We start from the raw sequence: 13755 nt of genomic DNA, 5'->3' as shown, positions 1-13755 counted from the left end.
AATGAAAATACCTTCTATTTTTTAAACACCTGTAGTTTTTGCTTTCTTCTATTCTATTTTTTTTATTCTCTGTATCCAAAAAAAATTACATGGCTCTCTGGCTTTTATAGCCGAATGTTTTATATTATACTACTATTTTTCATTTTCCTTTTCTATTGTTCTTTCCGTGCTGCATTTCTGTCTTTTTGTGTTTTCTTTTTGCAGGTGTCCATGGCAAGGTCAACGGCGTTAGGGAGCTGCCACTTGCCATTTCGATGAAAAGGCAGATGAGGCTTCAAACCTTGGGCGATGAGTTCTTTAACGAGGCGGAGGCTGTGGCGCGGATAACCTTAGGGAACTAGGGTTTCTGTTAGTTTTTTAGGATAGTTAGGCTATTGGGCTTTGGGTTATTAGGTATTAGGTTAGGTTTTTGTAAATGGATTTTACTATTAGGCTTGTAACTTGGACTACTAACAGACTTTTATTTATTTTTGTTTTAGATTTTGTTTTATTTGTTTGGGTTTATTTATTTGTGTTGGGTCGGGTAAAATTGGGTTATTACAGATATTATTTGATTTTTGCTATTAATCTTTGTAAGTTTATTTCTTGTCTTCATATGAGTGTCATTTAATCATATTTATACCCTTTCATTGATTTTTGGACATTTGGAGCCGCTGGAGGGAGTTTCTAACCATTGAGAGCATTTATTTTGTGCATTTAATGTATGTCTCGAGGCACAACAAAATATGACCTTTGGAACATACCATCTTGAGACATAACAGATATGTCTCGAGACATTTTGGGATATCTCTTAAGACAATTACATGATTGCCTCAAGACAGGGCTTCCCTAAAGCAACTCATAGCTTTGATGTTTTCTTGTCTCGAGATAAATAGGTTTTTGTCTCGAGATAATGTTCCCCCGAAGCACACCTTTAACTTTGATGTTGGTCTTTCTCAAGACAAGACCCAAATATCTTGAGACAATGTTTCCCTTGAATAATTTTATAGTCAAAGTACATCTATCTCGATACATTAGACTTAGAAACATTTTAAAGGACTTTGGGTACTCAAAAACTTTTGTAGAAAAATTAATTCATTTAAAAACTTAGATTAAAGTAATTTGCGCAAATTTGATTAAAGGAATTTAGAAAAGTGACATATTTATAAAAGTGGGAGAGAGTGAGTTAATTCACAAGAACATATTATGAATGATGGGCAATGAAAGTGAAAGAAATTATGATCATGTTACAAATTGTGATCATGTTGCAAGTAGTAAGTAATGGAAAAAAAAATTAATTTGTATAATAACAGTTTCGTGGAAATTATACTTATGTAACTTATTTTGACAAAAAGAATGCAAGTGCATAATTTAATCAATAAAGATTAAGAAAATACTTGTACTCCATAGATAGTTAAGAAGTAAACTTTTTAATAATATGCTTATGTGAACTTTCAAACTATGCTCTACAAATATTTCAAAAGTAGAGTGTATTCAAGAATTTTATCGATATTTTTGAGCTTAACTTTAAATACTTCCAACATGGAGAAAATATCTTTTAGGAACTCTTGGCACTATTAATAGAAAGTTTTTCATAGGCTCATTTATAAATTGTACTTAAACTCCTCAAAATTAATAAAAATTTAATTTAATTATTTAAAAATTATAAAAATATAAACTATTAAAATAATAAAACTATATTTTTACTATAATGAAATATATATAATTTAATTTTCACTATAATAAAGATATATAATTTGATTTTCATCCCCTCAAAAAAAATTCTGCCTGACAAATGTTAATAACCTAAAACGGGTATATACACCGCCTTCTAGACAATCTTCTATGGTGCGCCGTAGATGCTTAAAGTTATCTGCTAAATACTTTGAACCATATCAAGTGATTGGCAAGTGGGTAAGTTGAACTATCAACTATAGCTGCCTCTGGACTCGAAGATCCTTTCCACATTCCATGTTTCTCAGTTAAACATGTTGGTAATAGACCAACTTAGCTGCAGTTAACTTCAGTGGATGAAAGAAGGGACGATCACTAAAGAACCCTTGTAGATTTTAAATAGAAGACAAACGATTATGACAGTTAATAAAAGAGGAATATCTAACTGCTCTGATTCTAAACCTCAGCCACCATGGCAGCGGAAACAACCCCCCCTTATTTCGCTAAGGGAATCGCGAGACAGCCGGTTCAACACTCAAACAGTTGCACATTTTTTCAGTTGTGCACCTTCGTCAGTCAATATTTTCATCACTTTTCGACGGTCTTCGATTGGACTAGCCTAATATCAAGCTCTTGAAACCGGAATTCTTAAACTTTGTCGCCGCCATCTTCTTAACCTCCCCTAGTAGATCAATGATGGAGGAAATGCCGGTAGGCGGAGGCAGCGGTGGGTTTGAACGGCGTCGTTCAGTGTTTGTTGGCGAATTTTAGAGGGAATCTGAAGTTGGAGAGGAAGGGAATGTCAAAGTGAGAAGAACTGAACTGTTTATGTTTTACATTTGTTGTCCCCCGATTTCCTCGATTTCTTGGTCCGGCCAGTGAGGGGGAGGTTCGTCTACGTGTCTAATGAAAAGGCAGTGGATGAAGATTTTGCTGGATTTTCTTTTGATCTTTGGAGGATACGAGCTGATTCCCCTTGATTTCTGTGGGTTCCATATTGATTTAAGGACGTGTTTGTTACTTAGGGAAAAAACAAAGCATCGCCGATTCATTGTTAAAGTTCGAGTCGAGAGTATAAGATAAGCTCAAACAAACACTTCAAGGACAGTTCTTTGTCTTATTCAAGAAAAGTTTCTTTAAATTACTGTAATTTCGTAATATTTTATATACTATTGAAAGCGACCTGTCTTGATGTATTCACTCACCTTTCACAACTAAACAAATAATTAAACAACAAAGAACTGATCGGCTGACACCATTGCTCTTTGAAATCCTTGCTTGATCGTTAAATGCAGCTTTGCTTTCATTTATAGAGCACAAACTTTTCACTTTCTATTCTCTCTGAGCTGAGTTTATCGTCCAGGATAACCATGGCTGTTCATGGGGCGTGGATTTTGATTTTGGTCACGTTGATGAGCATTTGGTGCGTTGAACCTAAGTATATTATTTACAATACTACATCGAAGATAGTTCCCGGGAAACTCAATGTTCATTTGGTTGCTCATACGCATGATGATGTTGGTTGGTTGAAAACTGTTGATCAGTACTATGTCGGCTCCAATAATTCCATTCAGGTCTTTTTTCATATTTCCCACAGTTTTTTTTTTTTTAGATTTTCTTTTTGGGATTTCTTGAGCAACTTTTGATTTTCCTTTTCCTTTTTGATTGATAATTTTTGCAGGGAGCTTGTGTCCAGAATGTCCTGGATTCTATTGTACCGGCATTATTAGCTGACAAGAACAGGAAGTTCATTTACGTTGAACAGGCAACTACTTTTTGTTTCTTAAATTTCTCGAAACCCTATATGAATTGTATATGGAAATTGAAAATGATGGAAATTATTTGGTTTTTGTTTGATATTACAGGCATTTTTCCAGAGATGGTGGAGAGATCAGAGTGAGACAGTTCAAGAGACAGTAAAGCGGCTCCTCAACTCTGGTCAACTAGAGTTAATGTAAAGGATCAATAAACTCAAATTTGCTTGAATTTTTTCTTTTGACTTATGGGGGAAATTGTGGGATCATGCCATTGAAGTTTTGTGGGGCATTTGATGATTTGACTTGCAGAAATGGAGGCATGTGTATGCATGATGAAGCTGCCCCACATTACATCGACATGATTGATCAAACAACTCTCGGCCATCGATTTGTCAAACGAGAATTTAATATCACCCCAAGGATTGGTTGGCAAATTGATCCCTTTGGACATTCTGCAGTGCAAGCTTACTTGTTGAGCGCAGAGGTACGGCTTTTGATCTTGTGGTCACTCAGTGTTAAGCACTTTCTGATTGTAACTATTTTGGTCCATCTAAGCTACGCAATATTTGTTAGTTGATGTAAGCTTTCCCTCCATCCTGTATCTAACAATCTGCTAAGTAAGCTTTTGTATACTGCTAAGGTTGGATTTGATTCTCTCTTCTTCGCACGAATTGATTACCAAGACAGAGCTAAAAGGAAAGATCAGAAAAGCCTTGAAGTTGTTTGGCGGGGATCCAAGAGTCTTGGCTCATCATCACAGGTGGGTAGATGGTGAAATCAGGTTCAGGTGTTGAGGATCAGTGAGATGGTTATGTTCTATCTTCTTAAGTTCTCTAAGTGATTCATTTACTTCTCTTTAGATATTTGCTGGTGCATTCCCTGAGAATTATGAGCCTCCAAGTAATTTCTACTATGAAGTTAATGATGATTCACCTATTGTCCAGGTAAGTTCTTTGCCATATACATTACTCATGAGCTCTTTACTTCATATGTTTGCACAAAATGAGATTTTATGTTATTGTCTTTCACTTTGAAGGATAACATGGAGCTGTTTGACTACAATGTTCCCCAGCGTGTGAATGAGTTTGTAGCGGCAGCATTTTCTCAGGTAAGATGCCCCATATGAGTTCATATCTATTCAAATCACACTGGCATGGCATGCCTTTATGACTTTTGCTGCAGATTCAGCATCATTTGGACGTCTTCCCCTCTGAAATATCTGTTATTACCAGTCTCGGTTTATGAAGATGCAAAGTTATTGATATTTTAGAAGCAATATCTTAATTATGATGGACTTCTGCAATTTCTTTTCAGCCCTGCTGCCTTTACTTGTATTAGAAAAGGTCGACACTTTACCTAAAATTTCTTGTCATTTTCAGGCTAACATAACTCGAACAAATCATGTGATGTGGACAATGGGAACAGATTTCAAGTATCAATATGCACACACATGGTTCCGGCAAATGGACAAGTTCATTCATTATGTTAATCAAGTTAGCGTTCTCCAAGACCTTTCCTATGCTTATTTATTGTTGTTGTCTCCAACTTTTTCTGCCCTATCGACTTGGCTTTCTTGCAGCCATTTAAATTGACTAGTTATGTCACAGTTTACACGAATACACATGATTTCGCATACACCAACATGAAAATACACTAGATAAACTTCCTTGTAACTGAAACTGAGAACTATGAATGCTGTTTTGTCTGGATTGACACCCTCAGACCTCAACTCCCAGAAAAAAGAATAATCCAATTAACAAGCATCGATCTGACTTGTCATTTCATGTTTCATCAGGTAGAATCATGAATGCCAATGCCTTACGTGCATGGTTTTGGTTCTGCTTATCTTACGGGAATAAGCCTCAGTTTAACATCGATATGTTAGTGCTTTTTCTTTTGTTCCTTACTAATACACTGCTGATTGTAATGCTTTTAGGATGGACGTGTGAATGCCCTATATTCTACCCCATCGATATATACTGATGCAAAATATGCTACAAATGAGGCTTGGCCACTGAAGACTGATGACTACTTTCCGTGAGTTTAATTTCTGAAGTTAAAAACTTGTCTATGTATGAAGTTTTGCTTTGGTTATGTAACCAACATTCAGAACTGGTGCATGCTATTATCAGATATGCAGACCGTATAAATGCCTACTGGACTGGATATTTTACAAGCCGGCCTGCACTCAAAGGTTATGTTAGGACAATGAGTGGCTACTATTTGGTAAGATGTAGATCATATTTAACTAGTATAACATGTCATATATATCTTGTGATGTATTTTTAACTTGGTTTTTGCTATGGTCCTGAGTTATGGATCAAGTCACCAGGCAATTCACAGGGAAGTCCCCTTCGGTTGAGAAAGCCTTTCCTTTGTTGCATTTTCTACCACGTGAATGACCTATGATTAATATATAGAACTCGTTGAAGGGAGATTCTAACCTTAAAACTCAACGAAAAGAGTTCTTAATCTTGGATCATTAGGAGATAAGAGTATTCTCTATAAATTGAAATAATTTTCATCTTATTTTATTACTAAGAATTGTCTCCTTAAGTAGAGGTTTTGTATTTTTTTATTCTTGTAAAATAAGTAATTCTATTTAATGAAACTAAAATTAATAACTTCTAATTGCAATATTTGCTAAATAAATTATTCATATTAAGAATATGACTAAAGAACTTATTCGTCTTATTTTCTGTTCTTTTTGTTTTCATCTTTGACTTCTTTTTCTTGCCCACAAATAGTAACAGTTTTCTATACATAAACAACAGGCAGCAAGACAGTTAGAATTCCTTAAGGGAAGAAGTAAAGCTGGACCAAACACTGACTATTTAGCCGATGCTTTGGCACTTGCTCAACATCATGATGCAGTCAGTGGCACTTCAAAGCAGCATGTGGCTAATGACTATGCGAAAAGACTATCCATTGGCTACGAGGAGGTAAAGTTTAGATGTCATTTGTCATACAATTAATTAATACTTCAAAAACTCAAGTTTTTGCTGATTCTCGTGTCAAAATGGTTCATGCAGGCTGCAAAGGTGGTCGAAACATCGCTTGCCTCTATAACAAGGTCCTCTTCAAAGACAGACAGTGGGAACAAAGTGACCAAGTTTCAGCAGGCAATAGCATGACTAAACTCTGATCTTTGGTTTCAAATGTCTAAGAATAGTTAATCTATTCAGAGGTTCATGAAGCATATTTCAATGCTATTATAGTAGAATTCTATAACTGATTATATGTATTTTCCTGGAAGTTCCTATATTGATTTTGAATTTACCCTTTTCAGTGCCTGCTTCTGAATATAAGTTATTGTCCTTCGTCAGAGGTTGATCTGTCAAGCGGAAAAAATCTGGTAAAAGAGACTAGAGTTTCACAATTTCATCTTACTATAATTTTCCATTGATTATGGAAAGATGAATCTAACTCCACCTATATTATTCTCTATTGTTGTGCTCTTTTCTCAGGTGGTTGTTGTCTACAATCCTTTGGGATGGAAAAGGGAGGATATTATACGAATCCCGGTGAGTAATGTACTTTTCATAATTTTATGACCTTCACTTTAGTTCCTGTGATGTTGCACATACATCCACAATCCCACTTCACTCTTATACAAAAAACAAAATAAACAGCCACTCGTTTGCTAATAGTTCTTTTCTTGCATGTGTCTGAAACTACAAATTTATTAACTGGTACATATATACAACTGAGTGACTGACATTCATGCTTGGGTTCCTACTCATGAGAGGACTTATGTTTCGACAATAAAAAAACTCATATATCCCCTGTTGTGCAAGCTTTGGAAATATGGCCAGGCAAGGTCTGAAATGAATTCCACAGTCATGTATAGCTTCATAAGCACAGTTCACTGGCTCCTCTCATTGTTATTATTGTCATATAAGCCTTTTGTCTGCAGTCCCATATTGGGATGTCTTGTATGAGAAGGATGAGAGTCTAAACTCCAATCTTCGATCTTTATAGAAGACAAAGGACCTTCTATTCATTTTGTGTTGTCCTTATGCTTCCGTAATGATTTTGCATCATTACCTGTTGCAGGTTATTGATGAGAATGTCATCGTTAAGGATCATAGAGGAAATGAAATCGAATCGCAGATTGTACCTCTGCTAAATGCTTCTTTGGCCATAAGAAATTACTATTCCATGGCATATTTGGGTAAATTCCCAAGTGTTACCCCAAAGTATTGGCTTGCATTTTCAGCTTCTGCACCTCCTCTCGGGTTAAACACTTACTTCATCTCAAGCGGAAAACAAAAAGGTTCCATATATCATTGCTATTCTCCGAAAATAATAATACACAAGACAATGAGATTTCGTATTAACTTTCTTTTGACATAAAATGTATATTTGGTTGGCCTTGTTTCACAAAACAGCCATAGCAGCTCCTTCAAAGAACCAAGTAGTGTACAGTTCTAAAGAAAAGCAAAAAGATGTAATCGAAGTAGGGCCAGGCGACCTGAAACTTGTGTTCTCTGCAAAGCAACGAAAACTCATTGGCTACATTAATAGCAGAACTAAGGTACGATATATGGTTCTTGGTTTCCATGTATGCATTTTGCTAAATCTATTTACTTAATATGGATTTCTTACATTTAATTTCTTATTGTATGAAATTGAAGGTAAAAGAAACTGTAAGGCAATCATATAGCTTTTATACCGGAGCAACTGACATAAAGCAGGTGATAATATACCTTTTATGAAAGCCTCTACTTTTCTTTACAATTCTGCTATTTGATTATATATGTAAAAATTTTTGCATAACTATATTGATATAACTTATTGAAGGCCTCCGGAGCATACATCTTTCGACCAAATGGCACGAATTCATTGAAACCTGATCACCAGGTATCTATTTTTGAAGCATACTCATTTAGAATTCTACTTTTGAACAGAAACTAGTTTAAACTTCATGAGATGGTAAAATTTTCAGGCTTTGACTGTTTTACGGGGACCAATTTTGGATGAAGTACACCAGAGAATCAATTCATGGATATATCAGGTTATTTCCTCAACAAGTGACCTTTGAATCAAATAATAGAATCGCATGCAAATGCCTGTTGGTTCATGTAGATGTCTTCAATTACCTCCAATCTGATATTCCTGCTACATTTTCAGATGAATATTCTCTTTCATTCTCTCTAAACTTGAAAAGTAGCAGTTTTTGTTAAATCCCTTTTCGTCTGGTAACTAACGTCACTGTGTGCATAAACAGATCACAAGAGTGTACAAGGGAAAGGAGCATGCAGAATTTGAGTTCATTGTAAGTATTCGAGTATGCATGTAGATGTATTTACTGTGAAATAGCTGTCTGGCTGGATAACAGGCTTGTTCTTAATTTTAGGTTGGTCCTATTCCAATCAGTGACGGAATTGGAAAAGAAGTTGTGACTAAGATTTTAACACATATGAAAACCAGCAAAACATTCTATACAGATTCCAGTGGTCGTGATTTCCTTGAAAGGGTTTGTTGCCTGCTTATCTTGATATCTTAGCATGTTGGTGGAGTATGTATGACTGCAATATTCGATATTGGCAATGTGCTTGTACATATCCTTATTGGAATTATTATTTTGCAGATTCGAAACTATCGAAAAGATTGGAACCTGGACGTGAATCAGCCTGTTGCAGGAAACTATTACCCTGTATGGTTTCATAACTGCTCTAAACCTCTTCATATACTAGTGCCTTCCAACAAATTTTACGAACATTTCATATAGAAAAGAAGACAAATTTTACAATCTTCCCTTTGATTGATTGGTCTTTAAGGCTCTGCCATAAAAAAGTTAGTTTTTTTTTTGCTTTCATTTCAGATTAATCTTGGGATGTATGTTAAAGATGACGATAAGGAGCTTTCAGTCTTAGTAGATCGATCCATGGGTGGAGCCAGCATTAAGGATGGTGAATTGGAACTAATGCTCCATAGGTTACTCTCTTCCCTATCATTGCTTGTTCGATTATATATTACATTTCTATATGAATTTCCGTCAACAGATACACCGATAAGTTAACCATTCATTTCATACAACTCTAAAATTTGGTCCTACTTTCTTCATACAGGAGGTTGCTTCACGATGATGGTAGAGGTGTTGCAGAAGCCCTAAATGAAACAGTTTGTGTTCAAAATAAGTGCAGTGGACTAACTGTAAGCACATGTTGGTTATATATTTGATCTTACTTTGCAGAAAGACTGTAGTATTTTGCATAGATCTTTGCTAACAAATCTAGTTTCAATAGATCGTTGGGAAATATTACCTCAGAATCGATCCTCTGGGAGAGGCAGCTAAGTGGCGTCGATCATTTGGTCAGGAGATATATTCTCCATTTCTCTTAGCCTTTACTCAGCAGGTGAAAGCAATAAGCTGAATAATTTTGTTTTGCATATTCTACATCAGCCCAAGTCTAATGAATGTCTGGTTTAACATTTTGCAGGAAGGAGATGGATGGACTAATTCCCACGTCTCATCCTTTTCTGGGATGGATCCGTCCTATGTTTTACCAGATAATGTAGCAATGATAACCCTCCAGGTACATATCTCTTGTCTTTTTCAATGACCAATTCCCCCCAACATGAAAGGAGAAAGAAAAGCTTATAGAAGATACCACGGACTGCAGTTCCGTCCTTGGTGTCAAACTCTGCCTAATGCAACGGATATGTGATTGAATAAGATTGTTTCAATCCTATTTGTACTACATCAATGCATCTCCTCCTTACCATGACTTGGAAAAGTTCATTTCATGCTTTACCATATTTCTTTGAATCTGCAGGAATTGGACAATGGACAAGTTCTTCTTCGGCTGGCACACTTATACGAGGTTGATAATTTGTTTTGGTGTATCATCTATAGAATTCAACCATTTCCTTTCTTTCCCTAACCTTTGATTTTGTTTTTTCTTCAAATTGCAAGGTTGGGGAGGACAAGGATCTCTCAGTTATGGCAAGTGTACAGCTTAAAAAAGTATTTGCACATAAGAAGGTAAAGCAATGCAAAGTTTGCCAATCAAACTCGCACAAAATCTGTCCTCTTTGCCTTCAATTGCATTGAAAAATGACTTGTAAACCTTATTATAACTGTCCCTCATTGGTTCCAATATCAAGAAGTGTATCAACAGCTTATTGTGGCAATTTTTTGGGACATATTACTAAGTATTGTTTTGATAGATTATCTGCATCTATCTGAATAATTGGTCATAAGTCGAGAGGAAGAACCGGTAATAGACATAAAAGCGTCATTCTGGTGCATGAAAACTCTTCATCTTGTGTTCGTTATTGACCAATTTACATCATTTTAATTTCTTATGTTCAGATAAATAAAGTAACAGAAATGAGCTTATCTGCTAACCAAGGAAGAGTCGAAATGGAAAAGAAGAGGCTGGTGTGGAAAGTGAAAGGCTCCCCCGAAGAAGTGCCAAAAGTAGTGAGAGGTGGACCGGTTGATCCAGCTGCATTGGTGGTTGAACTTGCTCCGATGGAAATCCGAACCTTTGTCATCGACTTCAATTAGAAGACAACAAATAAGTTACGTTCATTGTTCCTGAAGAATGATCAAATAAAATGCTACTGGTTTCATCCTTGGAGGCGAGCGAGTTCGGCGATAAGATTTGCATGAAATTCCCTTGACTGTATTTTTCTGCCAATTCCTTTGGTTCAGGTCCCTCAAGCAAACTGCCAGTCTGTTGTAACATTAAATAAATCATTGTTTCTTGTGTATTTGATGTGCTTGTTATTGGCTTCATTCATTATTTTCAGTTTTTTGTCATCCGGCTCTAAAAATCCAACGACAAACATATAAATCTAAAGATTTGGTTGAACGAATGAAACAAATTTATTTGACAATGCATAAAATAATAGGCTCTTTAAGAGAAAGACCTAATTAATTGATTTTAATAGTTAACGTGATTAAATATGAAAACCATAATTGATTTTTTTTAGTTATAGTGGAGATTTAATTAGCTGTGAATTTTGTGCAATGGTTGAATTGATTTTTTCATTTTCTTTAAAGGCTTTTTAATCTTAAGCCAAAATCATATTAGAATTAAAGTCTTTCAATATAATTTGGATTGAGTTTGAAAAAAATGATAAATTATTATTTAATGAATAAAAAGAATTGGTGCAACTCTACCATCAATAGCAAATCATTGTTATACACATCATCAGTGATCAATTCCTGCTATTTAATCTCGCGAAGTGAATATATATATTTGGATAAGCTTTGTGATTATATTATAACTAAAAAAGTAGTAAACTGCTACAAAGATCAAAGTTACAACAGTGGTATGATCAATACAAAAAATACCCTCCTCTATATCTATAACTAATACCCCAATTTATATACAATTGCTTATTTACGGTATCATTCCTATTGAATTTAGCATTTACCTATTTAATTCTCAAATAGTCTTTTATCATCTTTAGCAACTGCAATTTAATCCTCCTCTGATCCCTGAATTGCCTACAATTTCTACCGGCTCTTAAAATTCAACCCCGCGCTTCCGCATAACATCTGCAAAATATCCTTTCGTATCTTCCTAGAGTAGGGTCACTCCAAGAACAAATGATCCCTTGTTTCTTGGTTATCACAAAATTTGCAGCCACCATTAACATCCGTCCCGCAGCTACTTAGCCTAGCTTTAGTAGGCAACCTCTCCATAAAAGCAAGCCAGGAAATAAAAGAACGTTTAGTAATTAGTCTGATTAGCTTGTCAACATCGATTCATTTAGGAACATTTTTTAGCATTTCATGTATTTTTGAGCAAAGGTCTCGAGAGTCGAGACATAGTGTGCCAAGTTTTGAGATGTAGTGGTTTTGTCTCAAGATATAAAACATTGCAGCTAAATTAGTGATCCTTCAACCCAATGTATTGAGACATGAGACTTTTGCTCAAGGCATAGGAGTTAGTGTCTTGAAACATGGTTTCATTGTCTAGAGACATCAAACTTTGAAGCAAAAATAGTGAAATAGGGGAGACATGTCTCGAGACATGACTAGACGTGATCATGGGCCGAGCCACCTGCCTAGGCCCAAAGGCCCTCCCAAAAAGTGAGAGGGTTTGGGAAAAAATTGAAACACCCCAACCCGACCCAATTGTTGGGTTTGAGTTTTAAGGTGTCACATTCGTTGCCGAAGCAACTACGATCAAATCACAGTTTGATTACAAAATTAAACATTCAAATATAAGTAAATTAGTTATATAAAATTATAAGTATTCATTTCTAGGTCTTATATGAGCTTACGCAAACTCTATAGCTAACTTGAATTTGAACTAGGACCAATTTGTAATGTTTTCAAAGTTTGGATTTGACGTCACAACGTCTCATACAAACTTGGCCTCGTCGCAGCATGTTGGATCTAATGTCCTATGTGTAGCATATACATTTGTAGCCTTGTAATTTTTTCGAATAGATTGGTTAATAAAATAATTTATGGATTACATTAATATATTTTGTATAATGTCCTTATATGGTTTTTGCATGCAAAACATAATAGAAGCAAATATTGACTCACTGGTTGTCTAATGTTTAAACTAATATTAAGTGGTATTACGTGGTCGGATTGTAAAATGAAAAGACAACTTATATTAGTAGACACATGTCCTTAGTCTAATAAAAAATGAGCAAACCGATTGAAAGACTAACATATTGTCTATCAAGTCCAATTGGGGAGATGTCTTATCTTAGGCATCAAAGCAGATGACTCTCACAAGATAAAGACATAGACGTGACTAACTAGACTGACAGTATATCAGACTGGACGCAATTAGAATAGACCCTGAATATGTTTATGGATTTATTCACTTGTGATGTTCAAAGTGTGACACACATTAATCTTGAGTGGATGACGAACTATGTTTGCGTGACTCATATACTTTGATGTAAGTAAAAGGTCAAGTTCAAATAGATAAGGAACCGAAAGCTGGCACATTAGGCATACCACTTAGCATCATTCACAATAGTGGAATTCATATCCCGAGATATGAATAAATGATATCCTCTCATTGGCATTACATGGTTGATGAAAAGTAAACATAGCCATGGGTCGTTCATTCTTGTGATGAATGACTTTATTACTATTTGATAGTAGTAGTTGACTTTTCATGAAGGAAGATGTAATGGTTACCATGAGATAAAATAGGATCATATTGGGAAAATGAATTTATCCCAAAAATATTAAAGATATCCTATGAGGGTAACACACTTATGACAAGGTCATTGGACGACCACTGATTGATTTGATTTTGTAATGGTATGGCATTAGGGAGAGCTCAGTCAAAATATTATAGTGGAATGACTTCATGACTAAATGAGTTTATAATTAATAGGTGAAAAGATG

The 13755-nt window shown here is 35.4% G+C and overlaps 1 protein-coding gene across 1 annotated transcript; it reads left to right on the top strand.

The window, feature by feature from the left end:
• The first annotated feature begins 1697 nt into the window (after positions 1-1697).
• LOC107949631 (probable alpha-mannosidase At5g13980) lies at positions 1698-11160 on the top strand. The gene is made up of 29 exons (XM_016884367.2): positions 1698-3227; positions 3335-3418; positions 3519-3607; positions 3720-3894; positions 4051-4170; positions 4271-4354; positions 4447-4518; positions 4790-4903; positions 5347-5447; positions 5543-5636; positions 6185-6352; positions 6443-6532; positions 6700-6765; positions 6878-6934; positions 7467-7686; positions 7802-7947; positions 8048-8107; positions 8214-8273; positions 8359-8427; positions 8641-8688; positions 8770-8889; positions 9004-9069; positions 9238-9350; positions 9485-9569; positions 9662-9772; positions 9857-9952; positions 10193-10240; positions 10333-10401; positions 10732-11160. The coding sequence occupies exons 1-29, from the start codon at positions 3024-3026 to the stop codon at positions 10927-10929; spliced, it is 3027 nt and encodes a 1008-aa protein (XP_016739856.2). The 5' UTR covers positions 1698-3023; the 3' UTR covers positions 10930-11160.
• Positions 11161-13755: the final 2595 nt, after the last annotated feature.

The sequence above is a fragment of the Gossypium hirsutum genome, chromosome D03 (genome assembly GCF_007990345.1).
Source record: "Gossypium hirsutum isolate 1008001.06 chromosome D03, Gossypium_hirsutum_v2.1, whole genome shotgun sequence".
Classification (NCBI taxonomy): Eukaryota; Viridiplantae; Streptophyta; class Magnoliopsida; order Malvales; family Malvaceae; genus Gossypium; species Gossypium hirsutum.
The sequence above is the reverse complement of the archived record's forward strand: the minus strand, read 5'-3'. Positions and strand labels throughout refer to the sequence as shown.

Coding starts and splice junctions, on each gene's coding strand:
- LOC107949631 (XM_016884367.2), top strand. CDS start 3,024: ATGGCTGTTCATGGGGCGTGGATTTTGATTTTGGTCACGTTGATGAGC. Junction 3,419..3,518: donor AGTTCATTTACGTTGAACAG/GCAACTACTTTT, acceptor TTGATATTACAG/GCATTTTTCCAGAGATGGTG. Junction 8,890..9,003: donor GTCGTGATTTCCTTGAAAGG/GTTTGTTGCCTG, acceptor ATTATTTTGCAG/ATTCGAAACTATCGAAAAGA.